Source organism: Felis catus, chromosome D3, assembly GCF_018350175.1.
Source record: "Felis catus isolate Fca126 chromosome D3, F.catus_Fca126_mat1.0, whole genome shotgun sequence".
Classification (NCBI taxonomy): Eukaryota; Metazoa; Chordata; class Mammalia; order Carnivora; family Felidae; genus Felis; species Felis catus.
Window position 1 is genome coordinate 40190015 of NC_058379.1, and position 24872 is coordinate 40214886.

General features: G+C 43.5%; 1 protein-coding gene across 13 annotated transcripts in view; it reads left to right on the plus strand.

Moving 5' to 3' along the window:
- DLGAP1 (DLG associated protein 1) overlaps positions 1 to 24872 on the plus strand; it is a 1131601-nt gene that overhangs the window by 794527 nt on the left and 312202 nt on the right. For 9 of the 13 annotated variants that reach the window (XM_045042034.1, XM_045042033.1, XM_023241780.2 and 6 more), the window contains one exon: positions 6691 to 7720. In XM_045042034.1, coding sequence (XP_044897969.1) covers positions 6764 to 7720 — 957 coding nt within the window. In that variant the 5' untranslated portion in view covers positions 6691 to 6763. Of the gene's footprint in view, positions 1 to 6690; positions 7721 to 11765; positions 11909 to 12159; positions 12365 to 24872 lie in introns of those variants that run through there. The other 4 variants (XM_023241785.2, XM_023241790.2, XM_023241787.2 and 1 more) reach the window with 3 other exon arrangements.

The window sequence follows — 24872 nt, forward strand, 5'->3', positions numbered from 1 at the left end:
ATGGGAGGAGGTTTGACATGTTGCTTTTTTTGTTTTGTATTGTTTTTTTGTACAATATCATGTCTTTTGAAAGGGAAATGCTCAAAAGGCATTTATTTGTAGAAGCAGACTGGCTGAAGGAGGGATTCACAAACAAAATCCAATTGCAGATGATTGGGATAGCAATTAGCATTAATGGAAAAGCCAGAATGCATTCTGCTTCTATGGCTTAGCACAAAATGCCGAAGCATTGTACTCTGAGTGATACAACTGGTGTATTTCCAACCATGCTTACTCAAAGGTGCTCTCACGGCATTCGTATGGTTTTAAGTATAGAATACATGCAAATCTCCAAGCAGGCAAGTCTGAAAAATTGAGAGAATGGCATTCAGCTGTTTTGTGCAGCTACAGTTTCAGGTCAGAGGGTATCTGAAAAGTGGGCCTTGGGGCAATGTTCACTCACCCTCACACCTCTCTGTTCGCTTTTCTGTTTACTTTTACCCCAAAATGGCATGGCTTTGTTTCTCAGTAGTACATTAGTGAGAACCATTCCCTTTTTTTCTTTTTTAAACAACTGTTTATTTAAAATCATAAGCCCGTTGAGCATTCATAACGTTCTTCCTTCTCAAAGCCCACAGAATTGGGATTTAGTATTAACAGAATAAAAAAATTGCTGTTAAACAGCTGCGTCCGTATCGCATAGGATTTTGCTCTGTGCGCAAAAGAGTGCCCTGCGTGTTTAGACTGTGGAGGAGACGCAGGCGTGCAAGCGAGGAGGTCTGCGGTGGGTGGCACTGCCCCAGCGGGCCACCTTCTCACCCTCCTTGGAGGTGCCCTTTCCTCCTTCTCAGCCTCCTCCTGAACTGCCCCAGCAAGACCAAACTGCTTCTTTGGGGTTTTTCTTGCCTCTCTCCACCCTAAATAGCCTCGAGCCCCAGCCAGGGAAATCTTTAGCACGTGGCTGGCCACGTCACTGCTCGGTTTAAGACGCTCTCGTGGAATACCACCACCTGTAAAGTCAAGTCCTGGGTACGAGGATTGCTTACAAAAGCTCCTCGGGATTTGGCCTTGATGCCCATCCCAATTAGAGATAGGTTAGATGCCAGTGTCAGAAAATAAAATAACAGTGGCAGAGACAAAGATAGAGATGCAGAGAGGGGCTGCAACGGCACTCCACTGTGGCCAGGCCCTTTATCTTGTGGTGCTCCCACAGCAACTTACGCCTCCTGGCCTGTCGGCAGGCCGGCCGAGGAAGGGGTAAAGAAGGGTATGCCTTTCGCTTTAGAGACATTTTCCAGAAACTGCACATTCCGCCGTTTCCAGTTATACTCCAATAGCCAGAATTAGTCACCTCTGCACATGTAGGGAGACTGGGAGACATAGTCATTATTCTGCGACTACTTTATACTCTTCCATAAGGGAATCCTTTCTTTCTCTTCCGTCGAAGGTTACAGCCTGGCATGGGCAGGTCACATGGAGGAAAGCCAAAAAGGCCACTTGACCCTGAAAAGATTTGTGGAGATTTCTTCAGTCCTGATGTCTCCCCAGACAAGAACACAGTGTTCCCTATTCTCCTGGGCAGGGTCCCCAGCATTGCTCTTCCTAAAGTGAGTCACGATGGCCTGGCTATCAGTCTTCACCGAGTGAGAGAACAGAAGCCCTTAACTTGGTTCTTCTTTTTCCTTTTTAAAATTTTTTTTCATCTTATTTATTTGAGAGAGAGACAGAGCAAGTGGGAGAGAGGGACAGAGGGAGGGAGAGAGAGAGAATCTTAAGTAGTCTCTGACAATGGGGCTCAATCCCATGACCCTGGGATCATGACCTGAGCTGAAATCAAGAGTCAGACGCTCCACCGAGTGAGCCACTCAGGTGCCCCGAGTTCTTCTATCTGCATGTAAAGAAAAATCAAGAACAGCAGCTCTAAATAAAGACACGCACAGAAATCAAAATGAAATAGGGACTTGCCAACTTTGCAAGACTGTTTTCCCCTTGTCAGCATCTTCTAATACGTGGTTTGTTTGTTTTTCCCTCGGGCCTAATAAATTACCTACCTTGAGAATTTCCTTTCTGGAGCCGGATCGTTCTTGCTTCAGTCATCGTTGGTGCAGCAGTGCTTCTGCTCCAGGTGTGGGAACTCTGTGAAACTCTGTGAAAACCAGGCGCCTCTCACACTCAGAGCTCATCTCATGGTGGCCAATATAGTCAAGAAATTCTCCAAGTCAAAAATCAGGACATCCGGTCTGACAGTAAAATCAAACCTAGGAGGACAACAAAACACAATGTTGAAGTCATACTGAACAAAAATAATATATGAGAGATGATCACTGTAGTCATAGAAACCCTCACGAAGGCATATTGACCTACACTCCCCACCCTCGCTCCAAAAGAGAAGGCATGGAAGGCAATATCCCTTTCTATTTTGAGAAATCTTTTATGGCCACTTAAAATCTAATTCGGGGCCTAGCAGCTTCCTTTTCCAAGAATACAGAAGATAATAAGAACGGTTAGTCCTCTTTTTTCATGACTAGGTCATGTCTCTCTGAGCACATCATAAGCCTTTTGGCCATTAGGGATTTGCTGTGTGCATTTAGTTGCCTGCGCATGAGGGAGGCTCAGTTAATTCTTCCCAGTTACACTGCAGGATGGAGTGAGCATTGTCCATGGATGCCACTTATAAACCTTAATAGGTGAGGGGAAGAAAGAAGTGGCAGAAGGAAGTGTGTGGAAAGGAAGTTTAAGAGCAAGGAAAAGGAAGAACGAGAGAAGGAAGAGCAGGTGCCCCCAGCAATTGCTGAACCATTGAGGGCTTTAGATCATCTGTCTCCACTCCCCCGCAAGTCACCAAATGTGCCGCTTTACTTTATTTTTTTTTAAGATGAAATTAATTGTCACATTGGTTTCCATACAACACCCAGTGCTCATCCCAACAGGTGCCCTCCTCAATGCCCATCACCCACCCTCCCCTCCCTCCCACCCCCCCATCAACCCTCAGATTGTTCTCAGTTTTTAAGAGTCTCTTATGGTTTGGCTTCCTCCCTCCCTAACTTTTTTTTCCTTCCCCTCGCCCATGGTCTTCTGTTGAGTTTCTCAGGATCCACATAGGAGTGAAAACATATGGTATCTGTCTTTCTCTGTATGACTTAGTTCACTTAGCCTAACACTCTCCAGTTCCATCCACGTTGCCACAAAGGGCCAGATTTCATTCTTTCTCAGTGCCACGTAGCGTTCCATTGTGTATATAAACCACAATTTCTTTATCCATTCATCAGTTGATGGACATTTAGGCTCTTTCCATAATTTGGCTGTTGTTGAAAGTGCTGCTATAAACATTGGGGTACAAGTGCCCCTATGCATCAGTACTCCTGTATCCCTTGGGTAAATTCCTAGTCGTGGTTGCTTTACTTTATAATCACAAATTGATCAATCGTCCTTTTTAAATGACAGGCGAATAGAAGAGAATGTAAGATTCTCTATCAAAAAATAAAACAGGTATTTTTCCATATTTAATCTGTGCCAGGCTGTGAAGTTGTTTATTTGGCCTTGACCAGAAAGATAGACAGAGCACTTAGAAATGTTTATGATTGCTTATTGCCATTTGTTCATGACCTGATGTGCCCATATCACAGAGAAAGGGGATTAAGATCTCAGCATCCTTTTACAAATAGTAAGAAGGAGGAAAGCTAACTTACTTATCCTTGATGCAATTTATTACCCTCTGAGAAAATGTGTTTGACTCTATCCTGAAAATCACTCACTTCCATTTTAGTAAAAATCACGCTGTGTATGTTGAATTGACAAATATTATCATTGGTTACATCATTTAATTCTTCATTAATGGTTTTGCAAAATCTCTTCATTCCCTCTGCTTGTCCTCCGGTAACATCATCTTATGTAAAATGCTGTGGGCATATTAAAAATAACAAAATATTGAATAAGAATTCAAATAATTCTGTTCATTTTGGAGTAAATATATATATGTTTTCAGTTCTTGCCAGTTTCACATTTTACTTAGCAGAAAGTATCTACCTAAGACCCGCCTGCTTCAGAAGGAAATTCTGAGGCATCATTTCATTATTATTTTATATATTGAGATTCTATTATGTGTAATCATAAGACTTTTTATGTGACTATAACCCTCCTGGGCTGTTATTTTTGTTTTTTCATCTTTAAGTTCATATTTAAAAGGCAAAAATGCCTTCAACAGGACCTGTTTTGTAGAGAGAGACTCCCTCATGCAATGGATTTTTCCATCTAAATTAGTCAGTACCACTGTTTTGCCAAAAACGTGTATTTAACCCTCTTAAATCCCTCCTTGCCACAACCTGATCGTAGGATCATAACGTCATACAAAGCAGCCCAAAGTATCTTATGCAGCAATCTCCTTCACTAGTCTCTCTTCAGTGGACAAGTTTTGATTTCCAGGCTCTTCCTGACACACAAGTATCATGGGTCCTTCTTTCCTTTTTGTCTCTTCAGGTGTCAGTTTCTTTCTGTCCTTCAGACAGACTGTCTTCTGTCTAGGCATCCTGTAATCGGCAGGGCTGGGCAGGCCCCTCAGCTTTGCCTTCACAGCAGGTAGAATTTCCAGAGGTGGGGTGTTCTCTGCTGGGCTGTGGAGGGTCAGCAGTCAAAGGCTCACAGCAGCAGAAGGCATATTCACCTGCCTGCCTCCTCCCAAACTCTGAAACCACCGGTCCCCAGAATGCCCATGAGATGGGCCCTTCCCTGAGCGTGGCCCTTCCCTTGCCGCAAGTCATATTTCCACTCAGTACACATGACTCGGATCACAGTCTGGGCCACACCGAGAAATTTTGCACTGATGCATTGATGCAGTAATTCATCGAATAAATATTTTGCTGAGTTCCCACGATCAGCCAGGTATTTGCTGGATACTGGATGGGTAAAACATAGTCCCTACCCTCAAGGAGCTTATAATTCAGTAGGCTAACCCATTTTAAAAGACTCTGGTGATTAAAACCCTCCATCAGTTTGGCTGAGCCATTTATGTAGGAAGTGAGAGATGAGGAGAAAAAAGGGGAGGCATAGACCCTGGATAGAGATTTTCAACATTGTCGGGAGCTCCCACATACCAAACAGCCCATGGGATAGACAAGACCTTACCTGTCAAAAGTGTGCATTTTTCTTCATTAGACCATGTGTGTGTGTTTTATTTTGTTGTGGATGTTCGTAACTTAAACCGTTTATCTCTCCCTGTCTGAATATCTGAAATGACATTAGTGCTATTTTGGATCGTCATGCTGGCTTCTCAGGACAAGTCTTATTATGACAAGTTTTGTACTATAAGAAGCTTAAAAACAAACAAACAAACAAACAAAACAGGCTGTTAAGAGGAATTCAGTCAGCTACCAAAGAAGTTGGAGCCCAGAGAAAATACTCTGCCCTGTGGAACAGCAGGGCTGACCCTCGGGCCCAGGTCCTTCGTGTCCTTGAGAACATTTCTAGGGCCTTTCCCTTGGCCATCTCACTATCACTTGTGAACATTTAACCAGAAACCTTTAAGCCAGGAAAAGGCGATGCCATGATATTCAAACTAGCCAATTCAAGCTTATCCTTCAACTGCTCTCTGTTTGTTAATGGGAAGCTCTTGATCCCTCTAATGACAGAAATACAGGGGCACGGGCGCCCGGGTGGCTTAGTCAGTTAAGCTCCCGACTCTTGATTTCAGCTCAGGTTGTGATCTCACGGTTCGTGGGATCGAGCCCTACGTCGAGCTCTGTGCTAACAGTATGGAGCCTGCTTGGGATTCTCTCTCTCTCTTTCTCTCTCCTCCCCTCCCCTGCTCACTCTCTCTCTATCCCAAAATAAATAAATAAACACCAAAAAAAAAATTTTTTTAATACAAAGGCAGATTTTCCTCTACAGCTCTGATTTATTTGTCACCATTACTGTTTTCCATTCTAATTACTGTGGTGTTTGGGTTTCGGGGGGTGGGGCACAGGCGGTATTTCTGAGCTGTGATTGTTACTACAGAATTCTAACCAGAAAGCATGTGACAGAAGATAGAAAGATATGCCCCCAAGTTATAAGGGGCCAGTGGCTTCTCTTATTTTTTTTTCCGCCCACATTTATTTTACTTACATTAACGGAGCGCTTACTGTGTTTACAGAGCTGGCTTGGGGCTAGGTAGGGGGCTAGAAAGGTGACTGAGAGGTAAACAGGCCTGCGAGGAAGGAACTAAAGTAGCAGGTGAATGCCTGAGACAAACGATTGCATAGGAGCTGAGAGAGTGGCCCTAGATGCCATGGAAACACAGAGGGGAACTAATTCTCTCTGCAAGGGGTATCAGCAAAGGCTTCCCAGAGAAACTGAGCCCTTCGGGTGTTCACGCTTCACAATTAACAGACAGTTCAGACGAAACCCAGAGAAGCCAAGGAAAGATATCTCCAGTTACTGGAATCCTGGAGGGAGGGGGGGTGCTTTCAAATAATTTTAAAACCATTTAGCATTTTCATAGGTTCCTTTTCCGGGTTTACTAGCTTTCACCCCCCCCCCCCCCCACCACCTCCAGGTCCCTGACTGCAGTTGGCTCTCCCTGCCCTACACCGATGCTCGAGCCTTTCCGGCTTTCAAGGACAGCGATGAGTTAGTTCTTCTGCCAGAAAACCAACCCAGGAGCCGGCGCTCAAAAGAGCCACATCTCCTCACCGACCCAAGCGTTAACCCTTTGCCCTCTCTTGTTCTTGCCCCCAGGTCTCTGCGCAAGACGGGGTGTGGAACCTAACCACGGGGTGTCCATGACCCCCGAGGCTGCAGCCCATCAGCAATGAAAGGGTTATCGGGCAGCCGCAGCCACCACCACGGGGTCACCTGCGACGCGGCCTGCGACTCGCTGTCGCACCACTCGGACCGCAAGCCCTACCTGCTGAGCCCGCTGGAGCACCACCCGGCCGACCACCCTTACTACACTCAGCGGAACTCCTTCCAGGCCGAGTGCGTGGGCCCGTTCAGCGACCCGCTGGCCAGCAGCACCTTCCCGCGCAGGCACTACACCTCGCAGCAGGAGCTGAAGGACGAGTGCGCCCTGGTGCCCCGCACGCTGGCCGCCAAGGCCAACCGCATCCCCGCCAACCTCCTGGACCAGTTTGAGAGGCAGCTGCCGCTCAGCCGGGATGGCTACCACACGCTGCAGTACAAGCGCACGGCCGTGGAGCACCGCAGCGACAGCCCCGGCCGCATCCGCCACCTGGTCCACTCGGTCCAGAAGCTCTTCACCAAGTCGCACTCCCTGGAGGGGCCGTCCAAGGGCAGCGTCAACGGGGGCAAAGCCAGCCCCGACGAGACGCAGACGGGGAGGTACGGCAAGCGCAGCAAGAGCAAGGAGCGGCGCGCCGACCCCAAGGCCCGCGCCAACGCCTCCCCGGGCTGGTGGAGCTCCGACGACAACCTGGACGGCGACGTGTGCATCTACCACGCGCCCTCGGGAGTGATGACCATGGGCAGGTGCCCCGACCGCTCGGCCTCGCAGTACTTCATGGAGGCCTACAACACCATCAGCGAGCAGGCGGTCAAGGCCTCCCGGAGTAACAACGACGTCAAGTGCTCCACCTGTGCCAACCTGCCCGTCAACCTGGACGCGCCGCTCCTGAAGAAGAGCGCCTGGTCCTCCACCCTGACCGTGAGCCGCGCCAGGGAGGTGTACCAGAAAGCGTCGGTTAACATGGACCAGGCCATGGTGAAGTCAGAGTCCTGTCAGCAAGAGCGCTCCTGCCAGTACCTTCAGGTACCATTTATGTCGAGTGATGGGTGCTTAGAAATTGTGCCGGCTGATTGTGTGGTGTTTTCTCCTGGGTCCTAGTCTTGTCTGCATGAACCTGAGCAAACTGTGAGGCATTTCTCTGGCCAACTGCTCCTCTCAGGAAACAAAACTGCCACCGACTTCATCCACTTATCTTGAGATAGAAAACCGCTCTAGAAAAGCAGGCCTGCAGAAAGGCGCGGAGTTATTAATCATTCGGGTTCCTCTTTTGTCTCAGAGAACATGGGATAGGGAGCAGAGAAAAGGGGAGTCTACCCAGAATTCTAAAATAAAAATCCACCTTTTTACAAAAGTCGACAATGATCTTTTACGTTCTGGAAAGAGTTTAATAGGATCTATGGAGAGGTTTTGTGTTGGGTTTTTTTTGTTTGTTTGTTTGTTTGTTTAATTATTATTATTGTTAAATTCTGCCTTAAGCTATTGGGGAATCTTGATCTGTATCTTCGCCATCACAATTGTTAGCACCACCGCCAACACTGACCACACTCCCACCCCCGGAGCACAGGGAATCGGGATAATGCCCTGGGTGCTGAGGAGGTAGAGATAGAGCCGGTTTGGGGACCTGACAAGTGCACCTGCAGAGACCCGGGACAACAGAGAAGAAAAGGAAAAGTGGGGGAAAGCATCCACACAATAAAACGCAATTAGTGTCGGCGTGTAAATCCCACACACGTACAGAACCAAGGCAACCCGCTCCTTTTCTTCTTTCCCACTACCCTTCCGCTCACGGAACCTACATGGAGTCTTTATCTCTCCCCCGCCCCCACCCCTCTATCTAGTATGGTCATTTTTCCCAAGATATAACCCTCCCCAAGAAGGACCCTCTGATTTTTCCTTTTCACGGTGTCTTCTTTTTTTCCTCTCTCGTCTCCTGGGACGCCCATCTTTTTAAAAAACTCTTTACTGGACTACAGAGGCAGGACATAATCAGTTCCCACTCTCCTCTAAGAAGAAATGCAAGACAAACAGTCTTCCACTGAGACATTCAACTTTTTGCTCTCTGAATTCCTCCTTGCAAACCTGGCTGCCTTGAGAATGCCCCTACCAAGCCCTGTGAATATGCCAGGCTGGCAGTCACTGGGCAAGGACATCCCAACGTTCAGAAGCCACCAACGTGTGGGTGTTTTCACAAAGAGCACACAATCACGTGGTCAGTTTCTCCCACTGAAAGTAAATGAGGTATTGCCTCATTTACTATAATGTTGCTGGATGAGTTAAGTCATCAAGAACTATTCATGGAATTTCAGAGCTAAACAGTACATCTAATCCAACCTCCTCATTCAGCATATAAAAAACTAGATTCAGAGAGAGGTAAAGGCCTAGTGGGTTATACTGTTATACTGTTCGTTTAGAGGTAGGATCAAATCCAAGTCACTTAATTGATAGAAATGACCGTGACAATCTTACCCACCACCTAGAATAAAGTATTTTGACTAGAACATCTGTCCTGAAGAAAGGATGGGTAAAGGCTCCAGTAGTGGTGAAAAGTGGAAGGGTAAGGAAAGAAAGAAGGAAACTGATTTTGATTGAAAATCTACTGTGTACCAGATACTGTAGCAAATGTTCCACACTTGTTGTTCCATTGAATTTTCAAAATAATCCTGAGAGCTTGATATGATAGTATTCTGTTTTTACAAGAGAGGAAACATTTAGAAATATCAAGTGATTTAAAGCCTCATGGCCAATATGTTGAAGACCCAAGAGTTAGGCTTATCTCTACCTCATGCAAAATAGCTCTTTCCCTGGAATCAAGGGCACGAAAATGGTGAACAGGAGACGGAAAGTCTGTAGGGTAAACATATTATGACTAAAAGCTTTTCCATAAAATGAGAATGAAAGCTTAAAGATTTCAGTATGAGATTTAGTATCATAGCATTATCACATCTCTTATTAGAAAGATTTGGAAATTCTATTTTGAAGTTATTTACCTTATGCTAAGCCGGTTTTATAATGAAATGTTTGAGGCTTACAGAGAGGTATAAAGAAAAATAATAAGAAAACAAATGCTCAGTCATACATAACCCAACTAGAGAAGTAAAACATTAATTACAATGGATCACATATATACCTTCCCCAACCCCATTTCCTTCCTTTCGTCCCCAGAGCAACAGCTAATCTGACTTTGTTACCCAGAGGACCTTTGTTTTTAATTCTGAAGTTATTGGAAGACTGAAAAATATTAAGATTTTCCATCCTACATTGGGCAATAATTAATGCTGAACCAAGCTAGGTAAACCCTTTAAATATAAACTGAGCTCAAAAGCACAACTTCCTTAATAAATATTGACATTTGTTGAGTTCTTATTCTGTGTGAAGCTTTCAGACTGGAAAAAAAATTCAGTGCGAGCAGGTAGTGTGCCTGGCAGATAAACTAAATGTAGAACAGCATGTTCTTCCCAGCCAGTGTGCCAAAAATTAAAGGATTCCTGTGAAGGAGAAGGAGAAGGAGCTGGACATTCACAGGGGGAGGAAGGAGAACAGGAAACTCCCCGAGCTGGACATTCTCTCCGTCTCTCTCCTTGCTTTAGAGGAAACAGAGACTCTGCAGTCCCGCTGGAGCTTTTCTCAGAAAGACAGGTGTAGCCAGACCCTGCCAGTTCCCCTGGAATAATTTCATGGACAAGCTCGTTCTTAGAAACAAATTTGGGGAAATAAAGAAAAGTGTGTGTGTGTCGGGGGCGCGGGGGGTGTTCTTTCCAGTTGTATTGTCTTAATTACCAACTAATATTGAAACTGGATCTACAGATGTGTCTGACTTCAGCCTCACAAAGTGTAGTGGACAAAGCATTGAACTTCAAAGGAGAGGGTCTATGTTCTAGTCCCTGTTTGCCACTAACTAGTTAGTGGTCACTTACTGCCTAGTGATATGGCTTGGAATTATCATCTCAGCTCTCTGGGTCTCCTTCCGCTGCCATAGCATGAGGCGTTTGGTCTAGAAGATCTGTGATCTGAGTTCACATTTTTAAACTCCTTAGTTACATATGAAGAGTACTCATGAGAGTGACTTTTAAGAGTTATGAGGCCTGGACACTCTTATTTAATAAATACCTACCAAAAGTACATGTTTTCCCAATATTATCTAATTTGCCCTGTAAAACTCTGTGTGGTATTTTACAGTTGAAGAGACTGAGATTTAGTAAATTAGGTTAAGTAATTTACCTACCGACACACAGTATGCGACAACATGGAGGGTCAGAACAGATTTATCTGGCTTCATAGCCTGGATTTTTCTAGTTACCGTGTCGAACCCCAACCCCTTCCAGATATAAAACAGAGGGAGGAAGTGGCATATATCAAATACCTGTTGTGTGCCAGAAACGACACAGTACCTCATTTAGTACCTGAAATAACTTCGTAACGTATTACTATTTACTCAAGTTTTACAGATGACTAAACTAAGGCAGGAAAGATTAAATCGCTTACCAAGCAATGCTTAGACAGTGAGTAAAAGAGCTAAGACTTGATCCCAGATCTAAGTCTAAAATGTGCTCCAGAAACCGAAAGAAATGCGTTTTATTTTCATTTTATTACCTGTTTTCTTCTCTAGCAAATGTATGTGTTCCTTTGACTTCTTATTTGTGCCTACAGTTGAGAATACATGTACATGAAATGTGACCCATCTTAGACAAGCGACAGAATGATTGATATGTCCCCAATTGGATTCAAGACTGCACAAAAGTTAAATCAGTATTCACCAATAATAGAATCTAAATACTAGCAAAGTCCTGATTTTCTCCTTATAAAACTATCTCTTGAAATTAATTTAACTTCAGCCATGGCCACGGTTATACAGAGAGTGAGAAGTCTGTAGGTATTTAGCCTCTGTCTGACGTGGATTTAGAAATAAAGTCCTGTAGCTTGAAATTATTGCAAGACCCAGTTAATACAGTCGACTGTGGTATGTGCTCACTCACAAGCTGTTTGTAGTTAATAAAAAAAAAAAAAGACTCCCTTTTCTTTCCCCCCAATATTGTTATTTTTAAATGTCAAGAATCAGATGTCTGCTGTTTAGAATCTTGTACCGCTGCCAGTGACTGTATCAGGGTTTGGAGCAGGGACATGGATTTGAAGACATTAAAACTGTTTAATTCTCAGTTGAGATGTGGTTGGCTTTTATACATTTGGAATAGAGCATTTATGGCACATCTCCGGGTAAGTGCTAATAGTTAAGTAAATAAAATAAGAATGGGCTCAAAGGAGTAAAAGGAGTTTTTGTGGTTGTTTTGTTTTGCTTTAGAAAAGCAGGATTCTTGGTTCTGTATATGCTTCTTTATGTGAACGTTAAGTGTTGAGTGACTAGCATATAAAGCCATTCAGAAGAGCAAGATTTTAGATTTCCAACTGTTAACCTGAAAAAAAAAAAAATCCCTTCAATCATGTATTTTGCATTCATCCAGCAGCAGAAACAGGAAAAGGGAAACAAAACGCTCTCCCCGGTAGAAGTAGAGACACACAGAGAGAGAGGGAGAGAGAGAGCAAGACAGAGACGGAGAAAGAAAGCCACTCTCAGAGATGAAATTTTAGGAGAGAGAAATGATCGACCTTTTTAAGGCTGAGTGGGTTTCTTCAGTTTGCGTGCAAGTTTCAAGAAATGGAAGGACTGACCAGGTTTGGGTACAACTCTTTTATTACTTTGTATTTGGTGAGAGTGTGTTTTTGGTTTGAGTGGGGGTTTTGCCGGGGTGAGGGGGGGGGAAGGATAGTTTTTGTTCATTTATTTCTTCTGTAAATAGTAGCTAGAAAGACTGAAAGAGCTAATAAATTAATGCATGTAGAGATGGTAAGAAACAGGTTGAGATACTGGATACCTAACAAATCTGTGTCACAGAGGCTTCGTAAAATCTTTCATTGACACAGTTGATCTAAGGTGCTAGGTTCTATTAGAGGACATTGCGTGGCTAGTGATTGAAATGTGATCGGTTGTTTTCCAGGCAAGGATCCTAAATGCTTACTGTTCCTTTGCAAAATTAAAATTTCTGGATGGTTGGAGTTTTTTGTTTTTGTTTTTGTTTTTTTTCCTTGTCTTTCTTTCTTTCTTTCTTTCTTTCTTTCTTTCTTTCTTTCTTTCTTTCTTTCTTTCTTTCCTTCTTCCTTTCCTTCCTTCCTTTCTTCCCTCCCTCCTTCCTTCCCTCCTTCCTTCTTTCTTTCCTTCTTTCCTTCTTTCTTTTTTATCTGTTGGTTAAATTAGACTCCACAAAAAAAAAAAAAAAAACACTGAAGAATCATTCATAACAAGCATGAACCCAGGATTTTTTTCAGTGCAAGTACAACTAATTTTCGAAATTTTGTTCAAGATTATGTCAGTCTTTGCCTAGTGGGAGTTTTCCTTCCCCGGCTGAGGTTTTCTTTCCTTTTGTTTTGGAACAATTTAAATTATATTAAATCAATTAAAACTACTTTATATTAAGTGTGTGACAGTGCTGAGCAATTCTGCTAGTGACTTTGGTTACTTGGTTACTGTAATGTTTCCTTGCTGCCTTTAAAAAAAAAAAAACAAAACCTGTCAACTACATGAACTGATAATTTTCTTTATTTTTAACTTAAATGGCCTTAATAATCCAGCAAGGAGTGTCAAGATTCTTGAATGTATTTCCTACTTGGCTTGCACAGTCTTCTCCCTATTTTTCACTGATCTTAGTAAAGGTGTCCTCTTTGTTAATAGAAAAATAAGGTTGCTCCTGTCTGATCCTAAGTTTGACCGTAGAATAAAGTGTGCAGCTAGCAGAATCCTGGTAATTCTCTGAGTCTAATTCTCACTATTGCCCATATCCAAATAATAGTGGAGATGTGGGGGAGACAATTGGCAAAGCACTGTGAGAGAAGAGTCAGTGGTAGTCGAAGGAAGCTCAAAAAAAGAAATAGGAAATCCTTCCTGAAAGCTGTTAAAGAAACTTCATGATTCTTGGATTGCAATTTCACTATTCTAAGGTGCTTGGTTAGCATAATCAAAGGTTTCACAAGACATGTTTTCCAATCAGAGTCCAATCTAATAAAGGAAGGCATACCTCTGGTTAGCACAAAATAAGAGAAAAACTAGCCCTGGATCTCTTAGTGGCCAGTGGACTTCTTTTCCTCATGCTCTATCCTCCTTAGAAAACAGGTTGCTTGGAAAAAAATTGAAGGCAAAAACTCAAAGTAATCATTCATATTCTGTACAGAAAGATTCGTCCATAATCTCTTCTCTGCTTGAGATCATAGCTTTATACAACTTTACAGGAACGGTGATTTGTGAGTGGTAGAACACATTGATTGGTCTTTTGTTTGAGATTTTATAGGGACTACTAAAAAATACATGCAATATTACCAAGTTGGCTTTGATTTGGTGATTAGATTAGGTTTTAACCATTTTGCTTTAAGTTCAAAGGCAACAACCTCTCTTAGTACGTTATTGTGCCCACTGAATCATGGAGAAATTCCATCTTTATAGGTCGAAACAATTGAAACCAGAAGCTTCACGTGGTTCAAACTATAATACCTCTTGGTCAGATTTTTTTCTGTCATTTGCCAGGGGGTAGCTTGGTAGAGAAAAATTAAAATTGGCCTTTTCAGGTAAAACCAGGTTACTATTAATGATAGCCATGAAGAGTTATGTGACCTCACTGATTTTTATTACTCATTTGAACCTTTGAATCCGTACCTTTTCCCACTGGATAAAAATAACATGGCTGTATAACTTCCCATCCAGAGCCCATTTATCCGCTTCTCAAGATCATCTTGACCATCCCCTATCATTAGGTTCTGCCCCTGCTAACTGCCACTTGGAACACACATTATGGAACAGGGAACATTTTTTTACTTTATTTTTGTAAATGCATACTTAAATGTTTTTTATAAATTCTTAGACCGAAACTGCAATGGGGGTGGGGGGGGGGGGTTGGGCTCTAATTTTTCTCAATGAATGATTTAGTCTCCTTCAACCCAGTCCTCTCTCTAGCTAAAAGATAAACATATAAGAATGAATTCACTGCTGTTATACAATTAGCAAAGGTAAAGGAGGGGATACAGTGTAAGGAGAAGGCATATCGTCTCACTCCTTCTGTTGCTTCTGACCAATTATTTGTTTCTGGTATTTTTTTTTAACTCTTCCCCCACCCCCCTTGGAGAACACTGATGGCCAAAGAAATTCTGATTCTTCGGTCTTTTCAGTGTAAGAATATATAAAACTATCTTTAAAAACTGACGTGTTTTTTCCCCCTAAAGTTAAGCAACATGCCCTACCTTGTTTCCATTTCCAAGATAAAGAGACTTCTAATTACATTTGCAAAATGAGTTTTCTAGACAGGTAGATCTTTTCTTTCGTGTACATTAAAGTCACTCTTCTCTCAGGCGAAGTTTCTACTCATTGTTCTCACGGAACTAGGAAATTTCCCACAGATTCAGTCTTCTGATATCACAGAACTGTCTATGAAGCAGAATTGCGTGGAGTCCAGAGTTACTGTCTGTAGTATGCATGTGTACAGGTCCACACATAACACATTGCATCTGCATAAACATCCCTGGACTCATACTTCAGAATTTGCATTTGTATGTGTATGCTTTCTCTGATCTCTGATTCATGACGTAAGATCCATTTTAAACACACAATTTCACGATATCCATATAAGAATGACTACAGAGTGGGGGATCAGCTTTCCCAAAGCTCTCACTAGAAAACTCATTATTTTGCCTTTACAATGATTATATTGAACTTCACCTCGGACCATTAGTAGAAACCAGTTAGGGATGTCTTGCTTCACTGGTATGAGGGTAAAAACCTTTCCTACAAAGAGACATCCAACAACAATGAAAGGAAACGATTTCTCCACTTGTTGTTTTCTTTTTCCTTCCACTGTTTAATATAGACCTTCAGAATTGTGTAACTCCTCCCGAATTTTACCCTACGGTCCCTAAAACCTTAAGGTAGGTAAAGAATCGAGCAGGTTTTGTTTTTTGTTTTTCAGAAAAATGATAGTTTTAGCATTTTAGAACCCCTTTTGGAAGGCCATCTGGTAGACCTTCTCCTTTAAAACTTCTTCCTGAAAGGCGGACGTAGCATCTTCCTATCGACGTATTTCTCATCTAACAATCACCGTATGGAAGAATTCTTTGAGAGGATTTAGTCGAAGTCACTCTTTCTAAAAATGACAAAAATAAACCTTAGGGAGACACCTTGACTGATATAAGATCAGTCATCTTGTCGGTAGTGGACTGAGACCAGCAGGCTCACTGCCCAGCGACAGCCCTGTTCTTTTCCCCACGATGTTTCACACGTCTGTGAAAACCTTTAAGGCTCTTTTCAAGGAATAGCTTATCCAGCCTTTCTACATCCTTTTAAGGCAGTGAGGTCAAGGCACAAGGAGGCAAAGGGAAAAAAGAACTGATCTCAAAGTGAGATCTGCATCATGTTTGTGGCTTAAAAGATTTACAAGTGATGAAAACTGTTGGTAACTAAATAATTACCTGCAATTTGTAATTCTGTGGTTACCAAGGGCAGAGAGGTATATTTTTAATTTCTAAAAAATAGAAATAGGTCTATTTCTCCTAATATCCCCATTGGTCCCTCCTGCGTCTCTGTGGTTTCATTATGAGTGACTCATGTACCGAAGGAGGGCAAATGGGGCAGACGTGCCCCATGTTTGGATATGTAATCTGTAAGCACTACACTCAGAGCCCTGGGACTCAGAGCCCAACGTACTTCTCTCTGGTGTCTTACACTATCTTGGTAGCAAGCATCCCACACTTCCCACCTTACCTTCCCTGGTATGAAAATTGTTACCATAGGGGCGCCTGGGTGGCTCCGTCAGCGAAGCGTCCAACTTCGGCTCAGGTCATGATCTCACAGTTCACGAGTTCGAGCCCCACATCCGTCTCTGTGCTGACAGCCCAGAGCCTAGAGCCTCCTTCAGATTCTGTGTCTCCCTCTCTCTCTGCCACCACCCCCCACTCGCACTCTGTGTCCCTCTCTCAAAACTAAATAAACATTTAAAAAATTGTTAACAAAGCCGTGGCCATATGTATAGAATCATATATACATGTAGCCACTTGCCCCATCGTTGAATATTTAGGGCGATGTTTCCTTAACTTTGTGTGCGCAAGAATCACCTTTAAAGTGTCTATAAAATAAAGATTTCTGACATCAACCCAAGAGAGTTTGATTCTATGGTGCTGGGTGATTCCCACACTGAGATCAACCTAAGAGCCACGCTTTAACCCGACTCTAGGGAACCATCAGCCTACATTTATCATCTTATTTACTGAAGGGGGCAGTAGAGTCTAACAGATGAAAACACGGGCTTCGGGCGTTCCATTAATTTTACTATTGCTGCTGACTTCCAACATGATTTTGGTCTCCCTTCATCTGTACTTCCATTTCTGTGTCTGTAAAATGGGCCTAATGATATGAGTCCTATGTTTGTTCAGGTCTTCGGGAAAAAATTAGTTTCTAATGTGGGAAAAAATAGTGTGAAATGTTTTGAGTTTCCAGACCTTCCGATATCAAAATGCTTCACGGCTTCTTCATGTGTTCCCCGTACCTTACCACTGTCTTCTATTTTGCCTCCCCCAACTTTTATTAAACCAGGGTTAGGACGAGCATATCTGATTTCCTGGTAAAGGAAAGCCCTCTCCCAGTGTCCCAGCGGACGTTTAAGGCTTCTTCACCCGTGTTCCAACGAAACACATGAGGCTTTTGCCTGCAGATGAAAAGATCACCAAGGGTCGATCTTTTGATAGCCCAGCCTCAGCGGGTCAGGTTTTCCCCTGGCTTATATTTGCCAACGGAACGCATCTCCTCTGGCTTCCCGAAGCTTTAGGTGCTTCAGAGAAGACCTGCTTTTGCTTTCCTGTCTTCAGTCTGTCAAGACCGCCTAATTCCGGGCAGCTTTGGCCAGCTCAACAGGACGAGTTTCATTCACAGCAATGGCTGTGGAAGCTTGTCTACGAGGGGGCTCTAGCCACTTGCCTCCCATAACGACTCATCCAGGAGTGTTCCCAGCGGAGCAACTTTGAGAAGTGGGAGTTCCTCTGCTAGCAGTGACAACAGGCCCTGGTCCGTCTGTCTTCCTTGCTCATGCCCAAAGTCCCAGATTAATCCTCCCCACCCTCTGAAGCCAGCTACACAAAGGCCACCTACCAGCCAAACTGTTCTACATGCACACTGGTCTGACCTGTGGCCCCTCTGGCAGTCAATAGATACAGAGAGTGGCGCTCCTTTAAAGTTCCATTAAAAATCCCAGCTGCTTATAATCTCTGGGGAAGTCATGTCTTTTCTTCTTCTTCTTCTTTCCTCAACTAGTACAAGTTTAGCGGGCTCTTTGGTAACTCAGGGGGTGTCGGTGAAAGTAACTGTCATTTGTTTGCAAATGAAACCTAAGCTTTCTGAAAATGATTCCCCTGTAAGAATCTTTCCCCCGTAACACTCCTCCAGCCTTCTAGTTGATTTTAGATAGTTTCCTGTTCTCCCACCTCTTGGAAGTGTTCCATGGCACGCTGAGCAGACACTTTTCGTCAAAAAAAAAAGCCTATAAATAGCTGATTTTCCTGCTGCCTTCTCTTGAAGGCTTTCATAAAGGAGGTGAAACAAATCCACCAAAAACAAGAACCCTCTGTGAGGGGTGTGTGGTGAGGCTTGTAAAAAATCAGATCCATAGGCCGAAAATTATCGTGTAGGTCGCCCTGCCATATTTGGCTTATGCAATCACTGCACAGAAAAAGAAACACTTTATTTCACGCCAGATGATCTCATGAACTGAACAATCGATCAAAAATGTCTCCTATGAGCTTTCACGCTTCTTTAAAAATACATATTTTGACTTTTCATGATGCTTTAAAAAAAAAAATCCCAAAGCCAACTGTTATTTATTAGATTCCATGGGTAAATCGAGATAACCAATTCCTGCTCCATGGTAGGAAGTTGGAAACTACATCCTCATTTCTCCTCCAGACTGACCTTGCTTGTCCTCTGTGCCCTGTCCTCATAAATATCACCCCATCTCCCAGAGTGATTTTATGGATCTCCCTAGAAGACCGTTCGCGTGCTAGGCAAGACCTTAATAACGTCCTTCACCGATCTTACTGCAGTAACCCTCGGAAATCAGAGATGTGAGGTTAATTGTACTGCTTCCTACTTTTCACACACACACCCCATCCCCTGCATCCTACTGAGCAGAGAGAGTGGGGCTTAGCTGTGTTTTCTCCTGTTCCTTTCTTTTTCTTCTTCTCTCTCTTCCTTTCTTGTCTTTTCTTCCCCGATTTTTTTTAGGTAGCTATTATGTAACTGGGAATGGGAGACGACCCCAAAATCACGCTTACAAGGAGGAGACTGAGGCCTAGAGAAACTAACTGGCACTCTCATGGCTCTTCAGTTGTAGAGAGCAGTCCAAAAGCAGGGCGGCAAAGCAAGTCTTCCTCAGTTCCTCTTACCCCATGTGTTAGCGCTCCTCAACCACGTAGCACGAGGCATTCATTTGTCTTGGTATTCTAGACGCTGGAGAAACTCTGCTGCCTGCCCCGCCCCTCCTTTTCCCACTCCAGGCACTGGGTCTAATTTGGTTGTGGTTTAGTCTGCTGCTAGAGTTTCTGGAGAGTGCATCTCGTTGTGCCTTTCTTCCTTATCAACTCCCAGTGAGCACACACAGTCGATAGAAGCAGGTGTCAGAAAGAACTTCAACGGCCAGTTAGCCCAGGGCTTTTTATGCTTTTGAACCATGTGCTCCCTTGTTCATAGACAGCAAACTTGATACAACCGTTTAAAACAGAAGCAAGAATAGGAAGATTCCAATCCAAATCCCTTCCCCCTCGATCCACTGTCCTGGTAAAAGTCAAAACAATGTCAGGTAGCTATCCCAACATTGATAAGTTTAATTAGCAGCGACAGCTCTCCCAGGCTGCAGTCTGGTGCCCCGCGCATGAAAACAACAGCTGATCGCAGCGCACCCAGAGCTCCCGATTGAGCCACACTTTCAAATCACTTCTTGGCTTTGATGGACAAATGCATCTATCACCCTCATACCTTCTTCCTCATCTGTGACCCAGAGAGAGGAATTGACATTTTGAAGAACACACAGGGCCCTTGATTCCTTTCCACAGCACCAAACTGAGCATCTTCTCATGTTCAGTACCTGCCAGATGTGCTTCCGTGTGATAATGAATGATGGCAATGAGAAGGTGAAGGAGAAGGCGGAGGAGGAAAGGGACCATAATTTATTGAGAAAGTTCTATCGGCCTATGCTTAATATATATTGCCCTTATTTCTCAAAGTTACTGGGGTAACTTCTCAGACCTGCATTACATACAAAATGGGGGTAATAGTCTCTCTGTCTCAAAAATAAATAAACATTAAAAAAAATTTGTTTTAAATATTAAAAAAAAAAAGGGGGCGCCTGGGTGGCTCAGTCGGTTAAGCGTCCGACTTCAGCTCAGGTCACGATCTCACGGTCCATGAGTTCGAGCCCCGCGTCAGGCTCTGGGCTGATGGCTCGGAGCCTGGAGCCTGCTTCCGATTCTGTGTCTCCCTCTCTCTCTGCCCCTCCCCTGTACATGCTCTGTCTCTCTGTCTCAAAAATAAATAAACATTTAAAAAAAATTTTTTTAATATTCAAAATGGGAGTAATTAATTTGCTCAAGATTATCCCACTAGTAAGGGACATAGCGGAGATTGAAGCCCTGCTCTGATTCCAAAATCTGTTCACTTTCCAGCATATCATCCTGCCTCTAAACTTTGTGACTATGCCCTTTGTTCTTTTCCTGGAGGGTTGTTTCTTCACGAGCGTCTCTTTTAATAACAATTTTAAAAATGATCAACTACTGATGAAAACACAGATTCTGTCTTTATGATTGGGTATAAATATAAGTCTAGTTTGGAAAGTGGCCATGTTAGAAAGCAAGGAACATGTGAGATTTGTTTACAAAGTCAGATATATAAATTGTTAAATTGTAGTAGCACAGTATCATTTCATGTAACTGGAAAATCGTACCTCAATCCATGAAACAGCCATCTCTCAAGGCTGTTTTGATGAATCATTTGTTTCAACAGGAAACAACACTACTGATCCCTTGACACTGCCAACCTGATTGTAGTTAATGGTGTTGTTAGTAACACTGTAAAGCTATGTCCAAATAAATGTGGTATGAAATGCCCATTTAATATCCTCTGCTTGCTTTAATGTAGGGATATTTGCTTCCATAAGAAGTAATTTCACTGAAATGATGAGGAAATGAACTAGGAATCCCCAAACCCAATTCCTCTATAAGTCACTGTGACTTTACATTTTGTCCTTTTGGGAGACCGGAGTGATATTTCTCAGGTGTATTGTGAGCCAGAATTCTGTTTGGTGCACGAGCTCCATATATCCCAGATCGTTAACTAAATCTTTAAGAAGTTCACTAGTTTTACTATTTGTCAAACTACTACTCTAGGTCTCAAGGAAAAGGTAAGTTTCTCTAAAGGTCTACCTTTAGAACGCTTCTTAATTACCTATGAGCATATCACTGAATTAAGGGAGTCATATAATATACAATGCAAAGCACTCATGTACCACCTTAGAGGTGGCTGCGTATATCCAAGAAACATATGCTGTTAGGGTATGTTCGTAGAGTTTAAACTAAATTCTTATAATAGGTAACAATACAGAGGGGTCAGACTTCAGAAATGCATCAGGATAAAAGGTGCCATCCTCAGTTATGAACTTGGAAGTCAATGTAGTCTGTATTCTCCCACTTCTCAGCTCATTTTGGATTTCTCCATCTCACTGCAGGCAATTCAGTGTTCTAGCAAGCCCTCACTTCATGCACTTTCCCCTTTGTTTAAGCCCAGATGAAGTTCATTTAAAGTAATGGATACAGTCTTAATATATTCTGCAGCCTCCACTTTCTCTTGGTTCAGTATTTTCTAAAATACCCCCAGACATAAGAATGAAATGTTAATTATTCACTTAATGGGGACTTGTAAGAAATGAATTCACTAAAATTAAACCATGCCAATTTAATTTCATTTCATGAGATTAATGGATGAATAGAATGTAGTGTTGTATTTGTCAGCTCCAACCAAGAGCTCCACCCAACTATCAAAATATGTAGTCCTTTGTATTATCTAGATCACAGGTGTATAATAAAAATTTTTGTTAAGTGATTTAATAGAACTGCCATTTTCAACAAGCTTTTCCTTCAACCAAGACCTATTTGCCAACTGTGTGACCCAGACTGAAATCTGGAAGAGGGGCCTAGATAAACATGGGAAAGCAAAGACCAGTTTGGGGAAAGGAACAGTACAGATAAGATGGCAGTCCACCCAGCTGGTGAAAATAGGTAAACGGAGGACAGGAGTTAGTCTCTAGTGGAGAAGATGATAGAGAATAATTTTTTTTCCTAAAATACTCATATTTCCCAAAGGTAAAGGAGACGGTTTACCCTGGAGGCGAAACCCCAAACAATTTAACTCTCTGGGCAGCAATTTTAAGGATGAGCAATGGCATGAGAATAAGAAAGAGCAGGGGAAGACACCCCAGAGGGGCACAGGAGGCATGAGACACCAACCAGGCTGAGCCCAACAACCAGGCTGCTGGCCCCAGAGGCAGTGGGGCTGCCCAGGCCTTGGAGAAGAAATCTGGACAGAGAGCAGAGCGCTGGTGGAGAGGGAGGGCATCCTCACAGCCATCCTGCCTCTTGTGCTCAGCTCAGCCACAGGCCAGTACAATGGGATCGCCAAGATTCTGTGGCTGGCAGGGCAACCCTGTGCACCCAGAGAACTGAGATGCAGGCAGGGCTACCCTTGGAGACCTAAAAGTTCACAGGCACAAGAGGAGCCCCGAGAGAGCATATCAAGAGATGTCTCCAGGGAATAACGAACGGGTGTATTACACCAAAACCCATCTGTATCCCCAGGACGTACGCCTGAAGATGCTACTGTTAAGAGCAGGGAGACTTTTTTCCCAACAAAGGCATCAGATCCCAAGTTAGGAGAAGAGCTTCTTAAACACGTGTGACGACGGGGCTCCTGGGTCTCGGGCTCAGGAGATTAAGCATCTGACTCTCGGTTTTGGCTCAGGTCACAGCCTCCTGGTTGGTGTGTTCAAGCCCCACATCAGGCTCTGGGCTGACGGTGTGGCCTGCTTGGGATTCTCTCTCCCTCTCTCTCTCTCTCCCTCTCTCTTTCTCAAAATAAGTAAACTTTTTTTTTTTTTCTAATGTGTACTGAGAGGCTGGATAAACATGTCAGGAACAGGGGGAAGGAAATCCGAGTAGATGGCCCTTAGCATTCCTTTTAAATCAAATGGTCTAGGGGCGCCTGGGTGGCACAGTCGGTTAAGCGTCCGACTTCAGCTCAGGTCACGATCTCGTGGTCCGTGAGTTTGAGCCCCGAGTCAGGCTCTGGGCTGATGGCTCAGAGCCTGGAGCCTGTTTCCGATTCTGTGTCTCCCTCTCTCTCTGCCCCTCCCCCGTTCATGCTCTGTCTCTCTCTGTCTCAAAAATAAATAAACGTTAAAAAAATAAATAAAAAATAAATCAAATGGTCTAGTTCTCTACTGTCCAACATGGTAGCCACTAGCCACAGGTGGCTATTTAAATTTACATTAATTAAAGTTAAATAACACAAAATTCAGTCCCTCAGTCACAATAGCCACATTGCTAGTGCTTAGCAGTCACACGTGGCTGGTGTTTACCCTATGGGACAAACAGATATAAAACATTCCCATCATGGTGGAAAATGCTATTGGACAACATTGCTCTAGTTGGTTTTTTTTGTCTCTTTTAATGTAATGAATTCTACTAGACTTGGGCTTTGCCAAGAGAAGGTAATGTCCTGTTGGGATACCTCCTTGCTTAGAGGTGCCAGAACGGGCCAATCCCGTCCCATTATGGCCAGATGGGCGCAGGGAGGCACAGGGAGTGAGGGCTGTCCTGCGTGAGCGCTGTCCTCCACTTACTCACTATGTGGCGTTAAGTAAGCCACTTCCACTCATCGTCTAGCTCCTCCTCCTTTGTAAAATACTTACCACGTGGAGTTATTTTGAGGAGTAAATTCTATAAAGGAGCTCGTTTTCAGTAAGGAAAACGAACTTTTCGCTAGAAACGTGACATCTAGACCGGGATTTCACCCAGAGTTCACCTACTGTTTATTAGTCACTCGTTATGGGTGGGGCATTGTGCTGGGCACGTCACACAGTTTCCCTTGACCTTCCCCAGGCCCCCGGCGCTATCCCATCAAGGACCTTACTCTGCTCCTACTCTCCACTTTGTACTGACTCACCATTAGCCCACCAGGCAGCACCTAGAATAATATTTCCACGCACACTCTTGGAGCTGTGGGCTGAAGCTCTCTCTCAGACAAAGCAAAACTTTTCTCCTACTCACACGTATTTGTAAACTATGACGTTTTGGCACCTCTAGGAGCTGCATCTGGGTGCAAATAGATCCAGAAGTTGACAATGCATAGGAATATGTGCTACAGCCAGTCACACAGCTGGTACCAGTCAGGCTCCCCGGTTTGTATCATGGCTGCACGTGGGGCACTGCTCACCTTCCTCCACCTTTGATCAAAGGGCAAGAGCTTTCGGGAGAGTCCCTTGGAGTATTCGTATCACCGTGAGTTATCAGGACAGTGTTTAACCCCATTCATCAATGGGGCACCTGGGTGGCTCAGTCGGTTAAGCATCCGACTTCTGACTTCATGATCTCACGGCTTGTGAGTTCGAGCCCCGCGTCGGGCTCTGTGCTGACAGCTCAGAGCCTGGAGCCTCTTCAGATTCTGTGCCTTTCTTTCTCTCTCACTCTCTCTCTTTCTCTCTCTCTCTCTGCCCCTTCCCCGCTCACACTCTGTCTCTGTCTCTCAAAAGTAAATAAACATTAAAAAAAAAAATTTAACCCCATTCATCAAGATGAGTCTGACTCTCACACCTTCCCACTGCATACTAAAGAAATAATGTACCAATTTATGGGTGTCGAGACTTGTGCACACCATTCTAAATTAGAAATATAATTACCTATTTAGATAATAGGCAGGAGTCTCATGGAACAATAACCACAATGTACTTTTTAAAGTAGTTTTCTGTTTTGAGGGACCTGGCATTACCTGAAAAAATATGCTGTCTCGCCTCATTTGTTTCTTTGCCAAACATCAAGAGCCCTATTTTGCCATATT